The sequence below is a fragment of the Zalophus californianus genome, chromosome 8, assembly GCF_009762305.2.
Source record: "Zalophus californianus isolate mZalCal1 chromosome 8, mZalCal1.pri.v2, whole genome shotgun sequence".
Classification (NCBI taxonomy): domain Eukaryota; kingdom Metazoa; phylum Chordata; class Mammalia; order Carnivora; family Otariidae; genus Zalophus; species Zalophus californianus.
In genome coordinates, this window is record NC_045602.1 from 95,370,721 (window position 1) to 95,391,349 (window position 20,629).

Here is a 20,629-nt window from a genome sequence, read left to right on the forward strand (position 1 = left end):
CCTCTCATGTGCTCTCTATCTCTCATTCTCTCTCTCAAATAAATAAATAAAATCTTTAAAAAAAAATCAGATGCCACAGGCAGTCATGCAAGGAGGTGGGAGCAAGGACTTTTCTGTGAAATAGGTGTGGGCCCGAGTGCCTGCTCTGCCATTTCCTGGCAAATCCCTGATATCTCCGAGCCTGCTTTGTCATTTACCAGATGGGGGTAAATTTTACTGTATTAGTTACCTACCATGTGTAACAAACTACCAGCAAACTTAGCAACTAAACACACACAAAAAACGGTTATTATCTCATGGAGTTTTTGAGGGTTCAGAATTTGGAAGTGGCTCAGCTAGGTCACTCTAGCTCAAGGTCTCACTAGGTTGCAAGGAAGATGTTTGTTGGGGCCGCAGTCATCTGATGACTTACAGGAGCAGAAGGAGCTGCTTCTAAAGTGGCTCAGTCACAGGGCTGGTACACTGGGGCTGTCGGCAAGAAGCCTTAGTTTCTCTCCACATTGACCTCAACACAGGGCTGCTTGAGTGTCCTCACAACATGGCTGCCTCTTCCCCCAGGACAAGTTTTCCAAGAGAGAAAGGGAGGCAGAATCTCTCATGCCTTCGATGGCCAGCCTTCAAAGCCACACACTGCCTTTTCCACAATGCACTACTGGTTACACGGGTTATCCTTGTTCTGTGTGGGAAGGGAATGAAGAGGCCAGAACACTAGAAGTGGGACACCATCTTGGAGGCTGGCTACCACATTTGTCAAATGTCTTCATTTCTCAAATTAGGGGTAACTATACCCTGATGTTATTATGAGGAATAAACAAGAAAATGCACATGTTGTGCCTTGCTCTCAGTAAAGCCTATCCCCTTTCACTAGGATTTAGGCCAACTTTCATCTGGGGGAGACTAAAACAGCAGGGTACACTCAGTTTAAGTACCACAGAGAGAGTCTGGAAAGTAGGGGAAGCTCAGCCTGAATAGAAATCTGTCAAATTACAACTCAAAAGTAACACCTGAGATAAGACTGTGAGAGGCAGACAAACAAAGGGGCCTATCTATAGACAGTCTTGGTTTCAAATATTCCAACCTGTTGTTCATAATAAACCACCAGACCACCCAAGCAAATTCCAAATTTTCAGCATCCGAATGACTTCCCAATTTAACTCTTGCACCTGGCATAAACCTTGGTCAGAGCAAGTATTCCAACATGGGCGAGGGAGGAAGGGGAAATGGGCCCCTGAATGGGGGAGGCAAATACTTGGGCTTGGGACTAGCCAATCAGAAAAGTCTCAGCAAGAGGGGAATGCTGAGAATTTGAAGGATAAAAGGATTTAGAATAAGACAAAGAGGAGAAGGTGGCTAAGGCTAATGGACTGCATACTCTTTTAGGAATGGAACCGAGGCTGAGCAAAAAGGGGGTGATTTGATGTGAGGATACAGAGCTGGTGAGAAGTGAGGGAGGGTGGCTGGGGCTCCTTGGGGAAATTCCTCAGAGGCAGTGATTGGAGGTTTTGAGCCAACATCCAAAGGCAGACATGGTGGGGACCCACACTTGAGTGATATTAGAGATGTTGCCCTTGTGGCATTAAGCTGGTTTAGAACCATCTAACACCTCAACACACCTAGGTTAACATGCAGATTTCTGTGACATTTCACCAGGAAAAGTGCCCCCAAGTATTTCCCTAGAACACTCTCTTGATTGCAACCAAACCCCTCATTAGGACCTTTAGGAGCCGGCCCTGCTTCACCCCTGGCTCTCCTCCAGGTCCCCCTCTCCAGAAGCACTGCCTTCCTTTCTGTTCCCCCAAGTTGCCCCTTTGTTCCCATCTCATGGCCCTTGCATGGAAGTTGTCTGGAAATGTCCTAGATCTTTACCTAGAACTTCAGCCCCAAAGAATCCTTTGTTCCCTGCAGCAATTTGGTTCACAGCTTTGTGCAGAGAACACGGAAGCTACTCTCAGGAAGACTCCCGTGGGCCTTCAACCTGGCCCCTGGGCCTTCACAGGTGGTACAAGCAAAACCAAGCCACCCAAGGGCTCCAAAATAAATGTGTTTCTGAAAAGGAAACCGACATTTCACCAGGGACACACCTTGCCTTCCTGGGTCAAGTAATAACCCACCTGGCTATCACTCTCAATCTTTCCTCCTTTTCCCTGAAACAGAGTGGACTCCCCTAAAAGAAAGAATATAGGCCAAGGGCAGAATGGGCTGCGCAAATCAATCAGGGGCAACCCCAATCAATGTGAGGCAGCGGGAGGGCCAACCTTCTGCTGCTTTGTGCTGTGGAAGGTCCCTGCACCATAGCAGTGGTATTAGAGATTCTTGATGTCCATTTCATCCCACAACACATTTCAATACCTGCTGTAGTCAGAGCATGTATAAATGCAGCTCACAACAGAGTCTCTGTGGCTGAAAGGAGACATCATCTGGTTTTTCACTCAGAGACAGTCCCCCAGGCTGCCAGTCTCAGCACTTTCTATAAAAAGTTCTAAAACAGAAGGACTTAAAGGAAACCCCATACATGTAGACACTTTGAGACCAGAAAGAAGAGCTATCTGACAATCTGGGAGGGCCTCTTCTTTCAGTGGCAAAATGTGTTTTTCTACAACCTTCTGCCATGAGAGACCCCACATTGCTTTCCTCTGCTGGTTTTTGTTCCACAGGGATTAAGGATACACATTCTAGAACGAGACGGCCTAGTTCTGAATCCCAGCTCTGCTATTCCTGGATGTGTGGTCTGGGGCAAGTTTCCCCACCTTCTTCTCTGGGCTCAATTTTCGCATCTGTAAAATGAGAAAAACAACAGCTACTCTATGGGGTTGATGGAAGCATGAACTGAGTTAATATCTATATCTATAAAATTTTGTATTAACTCAGATGAAATCCCAGTAAAGATGAGCTATTAATACTAAAACGGTCTTTAATTGAAAATAAAAATAGATGGTAGCTGGAAGCAGAAGAATGTTATATATAATTAAAAAACAAAAAAGAAAAAAAGGCAAAGATGCTATGGGGAACCTAGAACCCATGTTTTTAGCAGCTGCATGTCGTGGTGATCAGAGACAGAGCAAGGGAATGGAAAAATAAGGTTTACTGTATAATGACCAAGATCTTGACATGATGAAGGCCAGAGGTCTCATGCTGTCTAACAGCTGACCTAGCCCTGAATCCCCCCATTGGGGGCTACTGCATCAAATACCCTAATTCTCATTTTCCATGCCCCAACTATAGCTACAGTTTGATCTTGGTGGAAAAAAAATCACAAATAAAGCACACCAAAGCCATTTTCTTCCCCAATCTCCCGGAAAGTGGCAGCTCATGTCTATCTACTATGGGGAAGGAGAGTTCCCTTTCCTGCCGTGTAAACATAAGCTGCCCTTTGGTTGAGTCAGGGGGAGGAAAGCCCCAGGCCAACCTCTACTCCATCTGACTTTGCCTGTAAAAGCCAGACATTTGGTACATGAGCTCTCCCGTTGCCCCAAACAGTCTGCACGCTATCTGGAAAGGTTAATGACATTTGTTTATTTCTCACTTGGAGATTCAGGCTCAGGTCCAATCTTAAGGTTTCCATTTAAATGCAGAGTGATATTTCCCCTGCAGGAAAGAGCAGCTGGATCAGGAGGGCATAAATGTCTTACTTCACATAAATAAAAGGAGATTGACCTGGAATAGAAAAGAGTGAACTATAAAAGTGTTTGGTCATATTAAAAAAAAAGGGGGCAAAAAGATCCACAAAATTTTCCTTGGTTGCTTCCCCCTGCTTCCCCAATTTTCAAGTTGCAAACTGAGTCCTGATAAATAAGCAAGTAGAGACAGGGCTCATTGGGAATTCAGACAACCTGGAATAAAGACACGTGCATGGTACCACAGCCTAATATGATCTGATACAATACCCCAGCTCCATCTGGACCCAGGGTATGTAGGGGAAAGAAAATGATAGAGAAAATGGTGGGTCCAGCCACACCACAGTAAATGCTGGGGATTTCAACTGTTCTTATCTGACTTCACCAAATGCAAGATCATGACCACCATCAAGGCAGTCTGTGGAGCTCCCAGGTGTCAGCTGTAAATTCGCAAAGACTGAGGTTGACATGAGATGGGCAGTGCCATCCAGGACTCAGGTGTCACTGCATCTGAGGTCCTAGAAGGTGCTAATCAGGGCTTTCACCCCAAGTGACACCAATAGGAGCAGTGGCTCTCTAAGACAGTTGGGCTAGGTTGCTCGGGCAGGCTGAGTAGGGCTGTTAGTGACAAAAGCTGGCCAGCAAAGTGGCTGGTGAGTAACAGATGGCTGATCAGACTTTGAATTAAAAAAAAAAAAAATCTCACAATGTATTTTGGCCCCCTTACCAAGTTTCTGGATCTGACACACCAGGGTAGACTTTCGAATACGTTAGATAACAGCCTGGCTATTCTTTGAAAACAAACCCTCCTCAGTTCTCATGACCAATTTGTACTTGTTTGTATTGCCAGGACCCGTTTACATGGGTCACGACCAAAATCCCGAATCTTCCACGATTTATCTCATTCTGTCACCCCCATTTCCAATTCATCAGCAAATCTTGGCACCATCTCCAAAAATATTCTACATCTAACAACCACTTCTTATAGTTGTTACTGCCCCAAATTCAACTCATGCTTCACCACAGACTTCCTAACTGGTCTCCCTGCCACCATCTATCTCCATAGGGTGCCTTTCCCCCCAGGGTAGTTCAAGTAAATTTCCCAAAGTATAAATTAGGGAATGTTACTCTATAGCCTACAACTCTCCAATGGCTCCCCATTTCACCCAAATCCCACCATGATCTGCTTCCAACCAGAGCTCTCTCTCAGCCACACTCTGCCTTCACTAGGTTCCTCCAAATGGGCCCTTTTCCTGACCCACAAACATGCCACGCTTGTTCATGTCTGAATACCCATTACTCTTTCCCAGATTTGCGTGCAGAGTTGCCTTCATGATTTGGGCTTCCTTTGACACCCTTTTCCTGACCACCCTTGCCAAAGCTGCTCCTCTACCTTTCACACCAGTCATCCCATATCCCAATGCACTGTCTTCAAGACCTTCTTGTTTTGTATTATTACTTCATCATTTATTGGTTTACATGTTCTTCGCCTGGGTTTCCCTACTGGTCTATGAGCTCTAGAAAGGCAGAAACCTTTCCTCTCTTGTTGACCTCTGTATGCCCTGTGCCTGTACATAATAGGCAGTGAATGGATCCAAGAATCGAAGCCCATGTAAAATCACTAATTAGATTTTATGACTATGTCTCAAGTTCTTCCCAAAGAGTTTCTGCTGTTTCAGTCCACCTTGTCTTTGGGGTACTTGGTGGCAAGTTGGGACATTCATCCCTACATCTGTCTAAGCCCCGAACACCTGTCAAACAGTTCCTGAGCATGTTTGTGTCAGCCTATGGGGCACTGTAAACTGTACCTCTGATCCATATATCCATCCTCCCCCTGCCCCACATCAGTGTATCAGTCAGTCACTCCTCAAAGATCGATGGAGTGCTTACCATTTGTGGGTAGTATTCTTGGTGCTGCAGACATATTGGAATTAGGTGGAGCTGGGCTGGGCCCTCAGGAAGCTCCCACCACGCATCATGATTCCCTACCAGCAGGAAAGAGCTTCCCTGCAAATCTGAAGCCTCCTCCTGCATCTCACAGTGGATGGGGATGGTGGTGGTCACTGCACACACCCTTCCTGCTATGCTTGGCATTGGGGTATTCTTATTCTACCCTGTGAGGTTAGCAGACCAGCCTTTTACACTGTCCCAGGGCAAGAGCTTGGTGGGGGGTGGGGGGATGTTCTCTCTGCTCAGAGAGACTCAAATGTTCAAAACAGTGCCCAGAACTTGTCTTCATTTTAGATGGTGCCATTTTCTTCATGGGATGGAAAACAGCAGTATTATCTCATCCCCATTGAACTATCAACACTTATAAAGGGACTTTTCATGGAAACCCTTTATAAATCAGTATTCCTTCTCCCGTCTACTCTCTGTGACCCTTACTTTGCTTTATTTTCTTCATAGCATTGACCACCACCTGGCATAATACATCATGTCCTCATTTCACTCCCTCACTATCTCAAACTTTATCAATCTGTCTGCCTGCCTATCTGTCATCTATCTAATGCATCAATCTGTTATCTTTGTTGGGTATTTAACATCCCATAGCCCACTACTAGAATGTAATTTTTTCACTAATATCTCTTCAGTGCTCAGAATGTACTCAGTAAACATTTGTTGCATCAATGAATGAAGTGACTGCCCAAAGAAGAAATGTAATATAAACATTTCCTCCCAGAACACAATCAATGGATTATTACCCTTGCTTTAAATTCATAGATGGCAATACAGAGAGACAAACCACCTTTAATTAACGTTATTGTGCAGACAAGCCTGGGATTGTAAGTACTGGGGATTCTCCGTGTTGGGGACTGGCCATGGCTCATGCCATGGACACTCTGACCATAGCTGCTTGGATCCAAAGCATGAAATCTGGTCTGACAGCCCATGCAATGCCCTATGTGTTGGGGTTGGGGGGAGACAAGAGCTAAGACCAGGAAGGACTCTGGTGGCCACCCAGCAGAAGGCCTTCTTTGTCCTGCTGCAGATACACTTTCATGACTTGTTAACATTCCATGTTCTTTTATCACCGGGAGCTTTCCAACGACTTTTTGCCTGGGGTGGAATTAGAAGGTCATGATTAGACCTCTTCACCTCCCCTAGTGCTGTCTGCAGGCTCTGGCTATGAATAAAGGGCAAGTGTCTTGGTGAGGGGGTGTCTGTGTCAAGTGCTGGGGTGCCTGGATCCCCCCTGGAGCTTTCATGGAGTCCAAGTGTGGGTGTGGCAAGCCCAAGATGCCAGAATGCGCCAGAAGAACGTAAGCTCCGCAGATGCCACACACACATTCCACTCTGGGGTAAAGGGGGCATTTGAGGATCCTTCGAGGGATGGTGAGGGTGACTGCCACACGGAGGGAACTTGCTGGGTAAGGCTCAGGCGAAATTGGCTCTCTGAGCAGGGCCAGACCCCTGCAGCCCTAAAAGTCTCTCAACTTTCTGGTTCTGTGACTGACACACTGCTCAGCCTCTTGGAGCTCAGTTTCTTCTTTTCTAAAACCAGTGTCCTCGACAGTCACAGGGCTGTTGTGAGGACAAAGAGTGTGATGAGAACAGTGCCTGTCACAGGGTGAAGGACTTGAAGTGTGCTGGTTAAAGAGAAATACTATATAAAACATGCATCTCCCTGTCAGATGGGCTTTTTTCCTCCCTGCATTTACCATCAATCCCAGGTTCAGCTGCTGGTGGGGGAGAGGGCCTGGAGGCCCACAGTTCATATCTCTTTCTGTGATTTCACTAAGGGGTAGCCTGGCTCTGGTTCAATTTGGCACCAGCCCACAGGGCAGATTCCTGCTAAGAGCCCCACTTGTCTACACCAGGAGGCAGTGTGGGGGATGCTGTGTTCACTTGGGCAAGATCATGAAAAGAAATGTCATTTGTGCCAAAAAGATGGACTCTCTTCATGGTGTGGTGCCCAGCTGCAATGGGTGTAAAGTTCTGGTCTCCTTGTGCCTTGAAAGTCTTGGCCAACTGAGAATAGCCCTGACCTGAGGTGGCAACCTGAAACCCCATCCCCTTTGCTCACTTTCAAGGAGCAACGTGAGACTTAATTACATGGGAGGAATGTTGGGCCCTGGCTGCCAGAGGCTCCTGCTTTCCTCCTGCCATTTCTGGAAGGGTGCATCTCAGCTCTCAGTGACTGCTACACACACAGGCTGGACGAAGAGAGGCGACCTCTGCATTTTCTCCCACACAGCTGAGGAGTACCGCTTCTGAGTACCTCCTGCAAACTCACATGCAAGCAATGAAAGAAACCAAACATGGCCAAGACCACTTTAAATCGTTTCTCATGGCCTCAGGCTCTACTGATTTGGAAACGGAAGTGAATTGGACAGAAGGACTCAGAGGGGAGGTCCGATGTGATGGTTAGAGGATGTCTGAACAGTGACATCGAGGACAAAATCTCCAATTAAAAAAATGGACAAAGATTTGCACAGAGTCTCCATCAAAGAAGATACTAGATGGCAAGTAAGCACGTGAAAAGATGTTCACCATCATGACTCATCAGGGATCATGTGAATTAGAACCACAGTGAGGTGCCACCCACACTCACTAGAATGGCTAAGATTGGAACAAAAGGAAACCAGTAACACCCAGTGCTAATGAAGAGTTTCTGCAACCTCACATAGTGTGGGGAATACAAAATGGTTCAGGCACGTTGAAAAACTGGCTGGTGTGTTCTTACAAACGTACTCACCATACAACCCAGAAATCCCATTCCTATGTGATCCACCCCAACAAAATGAAAGCCTATGTTCACACAAAGACCTGTGACGGATCTGTGCACTTTATCACCATCTGTGTTACACCAGCCAAGGGGAAGCAGCCACTGAGGCAGCATGTGATACTGCATAGTAGTCATTCATCTGTTTTATATAATAATCAGGGACCAAAAGCTATACACTTGGGACAGAACTGATCACATTTTTAGTTCTGGGGAGAAGAAAATGTGAAGGTGGTTCTTGATTACCCTAAGCCAATTGGGTTACTCTAGTTCCTTTACCACAATGACTGGTTCAGGATGGTCAGGTGACTCAAGTTGGCCCACTCAGATTTTTGTTTGATCATGCCAGGTGGGGGATGAGAGGTATGGTGGGTAGGGAGACATTCTTCTCTTCTGGTCAATGTGGTGTGTGTCTGTGAGTCATGAAACCACTACAGTCATCTTTTGCCTCAAAGGATAGTCTGAGGAAGGAGTCAGAGAAGGTTAGTGATAAGATAATCACAGAAAGTGGGCTGGAGCCCTGAGCAAACCATGCCTGATATCCATTTTCCTCTGTATTTTCAGAGACACCGATAAAGTCCCTTCATTTAAGAAGCCAGTTAGAGGTGAGGATTTTTTTGTTACCTGAACCTGAAAGCCTCTTAACTAATCTATATGTGGGTCCAAGAATGGATCTGATTTCAGGAGATCATTTCAAGGAGGTAGAATAAGCCAGAGACAAGTGCCATAAGCCAAAGTCAAAGGTCACGAAGAGACCTGGGATGAGGATGCAGAGGCCATCAAGATGGAGCAGTGCAGAGGTGGGTGACTTTAATGGAACTCGGGGCTGGGAACAGGTGTGTGTCAGGGGGAAGATCAGGTGTGGGGCCCTGTCAGTACCTGGCCTTGTAGGGGCATTGGGAATGGGCCAGGGAAAAGAAATGACCAGGAGACAGTGAGGGCTGACAGCCTGTTATAGGACTGGGGCATCAAGCAGGGATAGTTCACGTTGCCTGGGCCAACTGCCCAATGAGGGCTGCCTCTTGCCCAAGGCCAAGCGTGGTCCACGAATTTGAGCTGAGTTGAGCCTGCAGATGGGGCTCAAGCAGGTACATCTGCTCTTCTGAGTTCAGTTGGTCTCAAACTAGGGCTGGAGATTTGCCTTCGAGCAAGGTCTTCCTGAGGCAGGTAGCCAGCTGATGTCACTAGGAGAAATTCTTATTTTACTGGAATGTGATAGATCCAGGGACTGCTCCAGATAGACCCGACTCTGGCCTTTGTTTCCTCCCACACCACAAATTTTCCTCTCCTACTCACTGGATCAAATAGTAAAGCATCCTGCATCCAGGGTGAGGCCTTCAGAGGGACCTGCCCCTCGAGTACTCCACGAATCACTCTTGTATACTTTCATCTCCCTTTCTAGGAGGAATGACAGACCTCTAGCCCCTGTTTCCAGGGATGTGTGTGGGGTTTTTCATTCTCACCTGTTTGGTCCCTCAGCCTCTTGGAGAATCTGGATGCTCCTCAGAACTGGAACATGGTTAAGTGATGTGTCGGGTTTTGTCTGGAGAATGATAAGCGAGGAACCAAGGTGGACAGGGTAAACCGGGATGATCTGTGGGTCTCTTACTGTGTTTATCAGCCTGAATCCTCCAATCTGTTTTGTGGAAGTGAAAGTCCAGCAGTAGATGATGCCATCTGATTACAAGAGAATCTTCTAGCCCAGCACTGGTTGGGCTGAGTACTTCCAGCACCCATCCCAGGGCACCACTATTGTGTGGACAGGTCCCTTCTTTGCATTGCCCCCAGCTCCCACACTACCTACTTCTGGAGAACACAGAAATGCTAGAGATAACCATAATAATGCAGTAACAACATCTGGGGAGTTTTAAGTCATAGGCTCCCCAGGAAGAAGGAGAATGGTTTTTACAGTCAGCCGATGTGGGCTCCAATCCAGGCTTCACTAGCTCAAGGTAGCCCCTCTTGTACCAGGTACCCTCTCCCTTGCTGTAAATGATGATAATACTGTCTTAAAGCTCAGTAGGTGTATTTCTACAAATATTTATAAAGCACATTGTGGTGCCTGCACACTGGGAAAGTTTAATAAATGGGAGTGAGGGTTTTGTGTGTGTGTGTGTATAAAACATTAACATTAAACCAGATCGAATTATATATATATATATAATTATATAATAAATATAATTTCGATCTGGTTTTTCTTATTTTTTCCACTTCTCTGCTGAAATTCCCCATCCATTCATTTATTTTTCCCATCTGTCCCTATTTAAGATAGATACTTTAAATTCTTTTCTGCTAATTCTTATATCTGTATCATCTGTGGTTTGCTTCTGCTGCTGCTTTTCCTTGGTTATGAGTCCTATTGCCGCCTCCTCACAGGTTTTGGATTTTATTATTACATCCTGGAAATTATATACAGAAGAAAAGTGAGAACTGAAGAATAATACTGATTATTTTTTCCCCCCAGAAATGTCAAGTTCTGCTCTCATCTGCTGGCTAAAGCGAGGAAGTGATTATTCAGATTTCAGCAAGTGTTCATTCGACTGGGGCTGATCCGTGGATCACCTCTGGTTAGCCCCACCTCTCCCACCCAGCTTCTGCAGGAAGGGCTAGTCTCCTAATTCTTAGGGTTGAATTTGGGATTCCTCGATTTCGGGGACTGGGAGATTGTGAGAGATGGTGCAGATGGAATGATCTCTTTCTGCTTCTCGGTCCTGCCTTCACTTGTGTTTTTCCCAGCAAATTTGGGGTGCGGTGGAGAGGACTATCGTCCTCTGTTGAGCATATTATTATTGTACATGATAGTATTTCAGACTCCAGGACACCCCAGCTATCTCCAGTACCACCCGTAGCTCGGCTGGCTTCATCTCCGCCCTGCAAAGTTCTGGATCTTCACATCCTTTTGCTCTCCTTCCATCTAGATCTGCCAGGACTCAGATCACTGATAGAGGGCTCCTCTCTCTGGAAGTCAGTACATCAAGTCTCTCCTGCCTCCACTGTTCTCTGATGGTTTCATATACAAGTATGATTTTTATATTATCCAGATTAGTTTTTGGTGTTCCCATGGGAGCCAAGGTCTTCTGTGTCCTAACTGGAAGCAGCAAGTGCCTAGAATGGTAGCTGCTATTTTTAGCACTAGAGGAAATTCCCTAAATGCAAGACGTCCGGGCCCTGAACTCTTAATAGCCAGCCTAGTGCTGAAGCTCGTGTTTCATTCAGGAGAGTTGAAAATGAGACCGTGCGGGTGGCCTATCTTTAAAGGCTTAGTTGAGTTTCTAGCAAATGCGTTATGGGCCGCACTCCTATCTCTCTACCTTTACCATTTCGGGTCCTTCCAGGGCCCAGCCTCTATGTCTCTTTGCTTGGGGGTTTTCTCCCAAGGTCCACCCTGCCCATGTCCAGCAGGAACAGTCCTTACCAATGACTGGAGGAGGCTGGTGGATAAACACCCTGGTTCCCTTTCTCCTAGGTTGGATACCTTAGAGACCTGTGTTCTAGACAGTCTCCCATTCCCCCAGAAGAAATAAATCCCAGCTGCCCACAGAGGTAACTTACTTGCTAAACACACTTTCCTTGGCTATTTTCTCTTCCTGGCCTCACTGACTCCCTCCCTGGCATGTCCTGGGATCACCTTTCAGATCAACTCCCTGTCTTGGAATCACTGCCTAGATTCTCCCGTGGAAACCCAACTGAAGGCAGGCTTCAATTCAGATGTGCAGCCTCTGGGTACTCCTTGGGTTTGTGTAAAGGAGCCAGCATGGACAGGTGTTATTTGGAGCAAGGTGAAGTCAGCCAATGTTAGATGGACCTCTCCAGGGAACATCAGGCACATTTCAAGAATGCCAGGAGTGCTGATGCTGGAGTTCTTTATTATAAACTGGAGCCATCTGCCGGCCTGTAATAAACGGAATATGACCATCCTAATCTGGGATGCACTTAAACTGTTTACTCTCTCCTGGTGGTTATGTCTTTAAAGCCTAACATGCGCTGGATGTTGGATTTAAATTCATAAGTACATTTTTTTTTTTGCAAAATTGGCATGAAGTTCTTGCCACACAATATGCAAAATACATTAGTATGTTGCATCGAGAGCTTAGTGTTCTTTATTATCTTATTATCTTTTGTTTCAAATAAAACAAGCTTGTAGGACCACAGCCCCGTACGTGTCTTGTGGGGATGCCAAGAACTGCTCTAAAAGCCACTTTCTAAGAAGCAATTTTCTTCTTGTCCCATAAAACTCCCCAAAGCACCTTAGGCGAACACCAGAGCGCTGGGTATGTTTGCAAACTGCAAATACGGCAGACATTTAATTACATCGAATTCATCAGAACCCTAATTGAGACAGGAACTCAAACCTTACTGCTTAATTACTTTGATTTCAGATGAGTAACAGACTTGGTCATGAGCAGCCCTTCAGGCCGGAATACATTAGAAAGAGGCCCGCGGGCCCTCGCGGGGAATTCTCCCAGCCAAATGAAAGTGTGGAGCCACATAAATATGTGCCTAGAAGTAAATCCCTCACATGCTAAGTGAGACCCATGATTGGATTTATTAATCAGTTCAATTCCCAATATCCATCCCTTGCTGTGGTGTTCCACGGCACTGGCCCCACCACCTGGGAATGCTTCTCAGTGTATAAGGCAGGATTTATTTCTCACCAATTTTTCCTTTCCCTCCCACTGATGAGACAGCATGGAGGCGAAGCCTGGTCCTCTGAGATCGCTCTTCTATCAACATCTCCTCATTTCTTATTTTCATTTAGAACACCTTCTCCCTGACCTTCATTCCCTTCCCCACCTGGCCCCAGGGAGATGTTCCACCAACTTCTTGGCCAAATGATCATAGTGACTTATGGTGGGATTTGGAGGTGAGGACCGCATGGATCCTTATTCTTTTGAGAGCCAATAATGGTATTTTTTATTGAGCATTTACCAGGTAGGCTGACTCCTGCTTAATGCTGAACATGCTCTGGTTCACCCTTATGGCGATGCTGGGTGGTAGGTGGGCTTATACCCTCCCACTCCATAGATTGGAAAACAGGCTCAGAGGAGTGATAAAGTCACTCTCCAAGTTTTCGTGGCCAGCAAAGGGCAGAGTCTGGATTCAAACCCAGGCCAGTCTGAGTCCCCGACCCATGTTCTTTCCAAAACATAATTTGCTCTGTCTGCAAAGGTTTCCGGGATTCTACAAACTGCTGAAAGAAGAGAGGTGGATGGCCTTAGCAACCCCCAAGTGGGCACAAGACAAGGAAAACCAGAAGGAAGTGCTGTGGCATCCAGAGTCATCACGCGGGCAACTTCTAACACCATGGTGGCAGCTACTTCTCTCTGCGAGACGAGCTTGCAAAGACCTTCCAGACGGGGGAAAGTGACTGAGCACTTCAGCACGTGCTGAAGTTCAGGAAGCAATCTGCCTTTTAAGCAGGTGTTCTAACCAAGCCAGCGATTAACCACATTGCTAATAAATTATGAATACAAATGAATGCAAGCCACTTCATATGTAATTAGTTGCCTGGCATTTACTAGATACCTCCCTGTCATTTGTTTCATTTCTTTACGTTACTTCTCCCCCTTTGGGCTCGCCTTTTCATCAAGCCGCATGTACAAATGACTAATGCACTAATGACAACATGCATAATGGCCGGGCTAATAATCATACTGCTCATGGTGACAATGCTAATTAAGAGAGTGTGAACAGCAATAGCCTCTTCTGCAGGATGTGACTATTCATCTCCGCAGGGCAGTGAGAAGACGGCCACAAGACGAGATCCACGCAAGTGTACCAAAGGCAAAGACAGAGCCTCGTTTTTTGGTTTTTGGTTTTGGGGGGGCACTACCAATATTTATAAGAGGTCTAAAAAAGACACCATATTGTGGGTCCACAAAATCTAAGACTAGAGATGATGGATCAAAAAGATGAGAAAAAATAAAATGTCAGTAGCAAATTGGGCAGAACTCAGCCACCACGTATGGATACACCTGTGGGCTCTGGAGCCCATTCCTGGAGAGATCGAGGTGTCCTTCTGCCTGTCACCCAGAAGCAGCCAACTCATCAGGCAACCTGAACTAATCAATGGGCATGAAATGATGGCATTTAGAAACAGGCAGTGGAGAACAGCAACGGTGTCCCAGGTGCCTCCTGCAGAGACTTTCCAGTTCAAGTTAGAGAGACGGCCAGGGTGGGCGCCCCTGGCTGGCTGACTGGACAGCACAGGGGCCCAGAAAAGGGTGTGGAAGGAGGTTCAAATGGTGCTTTCTTTAGCCTTCAAACTAGCCAACACCTTTAGCAGGACCCTGTGTCCTCCACAGTGAGGGAGCTGGTTAGGATCACCAGGCTTTTCAGTAATGCAAGCGGAGTGCCCTAAACGGGCTTCTAGAAGGTGCTTTTCCTAGAAGACATTCAAAGTCTGGGTGTCTGGGCAGAGCTCAGGATCAAAGTTCCTATGAGGGAATTAGGACGTCGGAGCCGGCAAACCCTTGGGTGCCTCAGCATCACCCAGGCTACCAGTGAGCCTTGCACTTAGGTGACTTCTGGGTGTCTTCCCAGGACTTTCCAGACAGACACCAGACCCCAGGACACTCCCTGGAAGTAGAACAGCCTCATAGACAAAATGCAGGCATGCAAAGACCCTCAGGATACCAAAAGTAAGCTAAAGTAACCATGTAAATAAATTGCTTGATGGCTGTCACAAAACTGTCCTATGCTGTGACAGCTGCAAATGGTTTTTAGCAGAAAAAAAAAATCTGTCGTTTCCTCTCTCTCTCTTACTTGCTTTATCGCCAGTGAGTCAAAGCCGTACCTTAAATTGTTCTAGGTCATTTCAGTTCAGATCATGACATTCAAAATGAGCTCTACACCTTCAGATTCGTAGCCTGCACCTTCAGGCTGGTTAATTATTTATGTGGACCTGGGTGCTCTGTACGCCATCAACATGGACACCAAACAATGGTGCCTGACATTTTCCAGTCCCAGGTGGGTAGCCTCCTGGGGCGTGAGATCCCATGTCACTGCTGCCCGAGACCATTGGCCCCCATGCTGACGGCGCTCCTGCCCCACCTCTGTGCTGCCCCCTCCGAGCCCACACCACGTTCTGCCGCTGGCCTTACCTGCCCAGCAAAGAGCCCGCAGACACCGATGATGCACAGGATGTTGAACACCGCGGAGCCCACGATGGTCCCGACTCCCACGTCACCCTTGGTGATGAAGACCCCTGAAACAGACCTAATGTCAGCCTGGCTGTTGTGGCCAGTTGCATTCTAATGTGGGTGTGGGGTTGTTTTCACAAGTGTTAGTCAGACAGCTCTCAGGGTCCACGGGAAACGGCCGAGGACGGGAGAGAGTTTTAAAATCTGCCCTGCGGGGGGGGGGGGGGGGGTGTTGCCTGGGTGGTTCAGATGGTTAAGCGTCTGCCTTTGGCTCAGGTCATGATCCCAGGGTCCTGGGATCAAGCCCCGCATCCGGCTCCCTGCACAGCGGGGGGCCTGCTTCTCCTCCTCCCTCTGCTTCTCCCCTTGCTCATGTTCTCTCTCTCTCTCGTATCTCTGTGTCTCGAATGAATAAATAAAAAAAAAAAATCTTTAAAAAAATAAAATAAAATAAAATAAAATCTGCACTGGGGCTATTGTTCCATGGGGGCATTGGCACAGGAACTGGGACACATTCATGTAAAGTGAAACTGTCACTTGAGTAAAATAGTAACAGCAACCACAGCGGGGTGGGAAGATGGTGTTCTGCTCCTTGGGCTCTTGAGAGTCTCATTTCCTATTAGCCAACCCACTGGAAGGCTGTCTGTCCCCACAGTCCTTGACCTTAAGAGAGGGCAGGGCTGAGATATCCCAAGATCATCACCTACCTATGACAGATGTGAACAGCTCTGGGGCCGAACTGCCTGCTGCCATGAATGTGGCCCCGGCCACATCTTCACTGAGGTGCAGGCGCTATAGAGGAGCAAGGACAAAGCACAGGTGAGTTGGGATTCCCCTGGGAACAGAGGCGATCATGACTACTGAGGTCCCGAGCTCAGGGCCTCCCATAACCTCCCCCCTCCCCCACAACTGGCCTTTCCTGCACCACCCCCTGCTGGGACACTGCTCCTCTGGCCATCCTCCTCAGGGGCAGGATCAGGGAGAGGGTTGCATATCTCTGTGAGTTAAAGGCTCTTGACAAGATCTAGGAATCCCCACCCCAGAAGCCCCGGGTGTTGTGCCAATGACAGGGGGAAGTGGGGTGGGTTGGTGTGAGGCACTATGGGCGTCTGCCTCCTTTCTAAAGGGTGTGCCACTCACTTCCCTCCCTGTTGCCAAATAGCCTTACTTCTTAAGAGATGGCCAAATCCACATTTTTACGCAAAACATCCCGATTTTTTTTCAATACTCCGCCTATCCCAGGCTAAATGAGGTAATCAGTTTGCAAGTCTTGATTCTAGGAGGTTACAACAGCTTTGGGGGTGGAGGGGTCACCCTCCTGAAACCTACTGCTCGTCATTAATGCAGTTGGGAGAATGGGGGGTGGGGTTGAGACCGAGTGGAAAGGGTGAAGTGCCCTGTCAAGATGTCCTGTACAATGAACCCTCCAGGTTACTCTGTCTGTTAACTCAAAAGGTGATCTGCAAGAAGAGGAGACAAATATATATATATTTGAGGCTGGTTAGCGTGTTTAGCCTTTCTGCATTCAGTCATGACCCAGAACGTAAGCTGCTGGCTGTCAGTAACTAGCCTGTTCCCTCTTGGGTCCCAGCCAGGAGGTGCTAGTCTTGAATGACAATAGTCCCTCTTCCCAGCACACGGGCAGCTGCACTTCCATGCTCAGCCATGGAGGGGCAGCATGGCCTCGGCGTGGGCCACTGGCTCCCCGGACCAGCAACAGGCTGCAGTGGGAGCCCTAATGGAGCTCTTTGATCTGGAGTCCTGGGGATCTCTCACTCTGGACTGAACAGCTCAACTTCAAATGCGACTCTAAGATGGAGGTGCTGATACCTCAAGTTGAAAGCTGTGGCTGTGAGGGATGCAGGTGAGACCCCAGACATGAAGTCCCTGAAGGTAACCTAACACAGAGCTCACACTCTTTGGTAGTCAGTCAAGACTTGCCAGGAGCTGTGAGCCTGGGAGTGCTGTGTCTGTTCCAGCTCAGGGTCCATGATGGGCATTAGACATAGAGTCCACACCTTGAGCTCATCTCCAGTTCCTCTCTCTCTCCTTCAAACACTGAGTTTCCTTCTTCCCCCATGTTTCCTTACATCCCCTCCTCTCTCATCCCTAATTCACTTGGGCCCTGGCAACAGCTTGCTGGATGCTCCGAATCACCAGCTAGGGAGGGGTAGGGTCTTCCTGCCTCTGGATGCCTCTATCAGAACATAGTTGTCAAGAGCCTTCCCAGCTCCCTCCTGAGACCTGGTAACCACTGATGCCCTAGCCTTGCCTTCCCCAGGGTTCCTCAGAGGCCAATTCCAGTCCTGGGTTCTTCTCCCATGGTCCCGGAGCTCAGACTCTCCTCTGCACAAATATCCTTCCTTGAAATGTGTCGCCTTGAAATGTGAAAAATGCCTCCAAGGGCTGCTCCACTCCTGTCCCTGCACAAGCCCCTCCCTTACCCCCCACCCCAATCAAGCTGTGCCTCCCCTTTCCTCTCTCTCTACTTTCCAAGTACACAGAACTTCATCCAGCCCCCTGTGTGCCTCACCCCGGAGCTGCTCTGTGCCCTATGGCCCGTGGATGGCAAGGACCGTGCTCTATTTCATATCATGTCCTCCCCAAGGCGGGGTGTGCTCACAGGTGCTATGGATTTCCTCTACGGAGTAGAACACCTCCTGACAAGAATACATACGTACATGTCTATGTAGGGTCGTAAATTTGCTATAAAAAAAAGTTGTGTGGGAAAGAGAGTAGTTTGCTTTGCATAATGAATAGAGTACCACGTGGTGGTATTTGAGAGATCACAAATGACCCCGGTTATGGGTGCTTCAGCACCTCCTCTCCTGCTACATAAGGTGACCCTGTGCTCAGGTGACATCACTTGGGACAAAGGGCTCCCACACGTGTCCAGTGCCCATCTCAGATGCCACCTCATCGCTCTCCTCCTTCTGCCCGATAAAGAAACCTCCTCCCGAGGCCCCTCCAGGGCTCCTGTGGTCTGATTCTCTTTTATTTATTTAAACTACAAAAACCAAACAGATTTCTAGGATGTAGAAGAAACTGCTTAAGTGAACGATCTCTAAGTGTGGTTTCTGGACCAACAGCCTCAGCATCACCTGGGCAACTTGGGTCCTCCGCTGCCCCCTAAGAACTAATGAATCAGACCTTCGGGGGGGGGTGGGGGCTGGGGGGAGGGAAGAGGAAGGATGACCAAGGGGAAGGATGACTGAGAACTACACGAGGACACGAGTCCCAGATGGGAGGCGTGTCTGGGAGAGAGCCTTTTGGAAAACAGGATTCTAAATTAAAAATAAAGTGGAAAGCTTCCAGATAAAGGAAACTAGTTCAAAACAGATGGAGACGAAAGAGGCGAGAGAATGAAAGTGTTCTAAATACGCTGAATATTTTCTGATGAAAGGGCTGTCATTTGGTCTTCAACCTGACGTTCCCCAGGCTGAGTGAGAACAGAGTCCCTTTCCTGTTCTCTGTGGCCTGTTCTTTCATCGTCTCGCTTCTCGGGCCTCCGCTTGGCACATTTCTGCACATGTACAGAGAGGGGCAGGGTGGTGGAGGTGTGTGGCTGAAGACCTCCGGCTCCGCAAGGACCCCACGAGGGAGGTCACGGATGCGGAAGGAAACAGAGGAGGGGAAGATGGGGGACATAGAGGGATTTAAAAGAGGAAAAGAGAACAGGGAAGTAGAACACAAATATCACCACGAATTGTCAAATGGAGCAGGGAGAGCTGGCAATGTGTGTGAAAGCCCAACTATGGGTCAGAGCCCTGATGTTCTAAACGGACCGATGGAGTTTTGTGCTAATGTTGTCGGTCGCTCAGATGCACACTGATGTCTGGTGCTCCCGCCCGGGCATGGAGGGCTCCCCAGGACCTCCATGAAGGAGGCTGGAGCAGCACAGTTGCACCCCCTGCCCAGACATGCTGAGAATATAAGGCTTTTACCTCACAGATCTTTTCCAAGGAGGGGACGAAGAAGTCGTCACACACAATGGCTAGCGCATAGAACATGTACATGGCCTGGAAGAGAGGAAAGAAGGGGTTAAAGTCACAGTCAAGGCAGAGTCACAGGGTGAGGGCCTGGCTACCCTCTGCTTTAATAACACCCTCTGGCATCATGGACACAACATCTTACCCAAAGTACAAAGACTGCAATGCCTGGGAGGCCCTCCGTGATCTCACCTCTCCTCTGACCTCATCATCTACCGCTCTCCCCCTTGTCCACCAAACATACTATGGATGCCTGCCTCAGGGCCTTTTCACCTGCTGTTCCCTCTGCCCAAATCACACTCCCCTCAGATGACCTTGGCTCACTCCATCATGTCCTTCAAGTCCCTGGTTCAATGTCAACCTAAGCAAGGGACCTGGGACTCCCCTACCTCCCATTTCTCTGTATCCACCTTATCCTGATTTGTTTTTCTTGACATATTAATTTGTTTGTTGTCTGTCTTCCTCACTAGAAGTCCATGAGAATATGGACTTTATCTTATTTATCTCCAGCACTTAATAATATATGTGCAATGAAGGAAAAAATAAACGAATACTTCAAGTGAGGCTGTTCACTGTGCTGTTCCCTGCAGGACAGGCACTGCAATCTTGCTTCCTGTCAGCTATGACCAGAGAAACCCCTGGAAGTCTACTGTTTGGCCATAAATTACCTCTTTACCTATTTAACGCCAGGTTTCTTCTCTAATTAATAAAATCTTATTGGGATTTCATTCATTGTTGGTTGACCACCTAGCACCCATCCTTCACTCCTTCCTAATGGGACCCCAGTTTCATCCCAATATCCACCATATTCCCTGGGAAGGTGACTCCACCCCTTCCTCCAGGAGTAGCTACTGACTGGCCAATCAGTATGCAGTGTTTCCCACTGATGGTTCAGGGGTGGACACATGACCTGGGCTGGCCCAATGAGATGGCAGGAAAGGCCTTAGAGTCCTTGCCAGTGGGTGCCATTTCCCAACTTCTGGCACTGGTTATAGACAAGGAAGCTGGAAGTCCTGACTGCCCCTGGCGGCCATATTGAGGGAAATTGGACATGAGATGAAGTTGACCCTGAGTAACTTAATGGCATCACCAAGCCAATGAGCACATGGTGCTGGAGCATGCCTGCCTCTGGACTTTGTAACAGGGCATTCAGGCCAGTCT

At 47.8% G+C, this 20,629-nt stretch overlaps 1 protein-coding gene across 1 annotated transcript in view; it reads right to left on the minus strand.

Moving 5' to 3' along the window:
- SLC24A3 (solute carrier family 24 member 3) overlaps positions 1-20,629 on the minus strand; it is a 492,589-nt gene that overhangs the window by 128,915 nt on the left and 343,045 nt on the right. Inside the window, exons 4-6 of the mRNA XM_027623076.2 lie at positions 19,424-19,498; positions 16,187-16,271; positions 15,441-15,544 (exon numbers count right to left, since the gene is read on the minus strand). Of these exons, the coding sequence (XP_027478877.1) occupies positions 15,441-15,544; positions 16,187-16,271; positions 19,424-19,498 (264 nt within the window). The remainder of the gene's footprint in view (positions 1-15,440; positions 15,545-16,186; positions 16,272-19,423; positions 19,499-20,629) is intronic.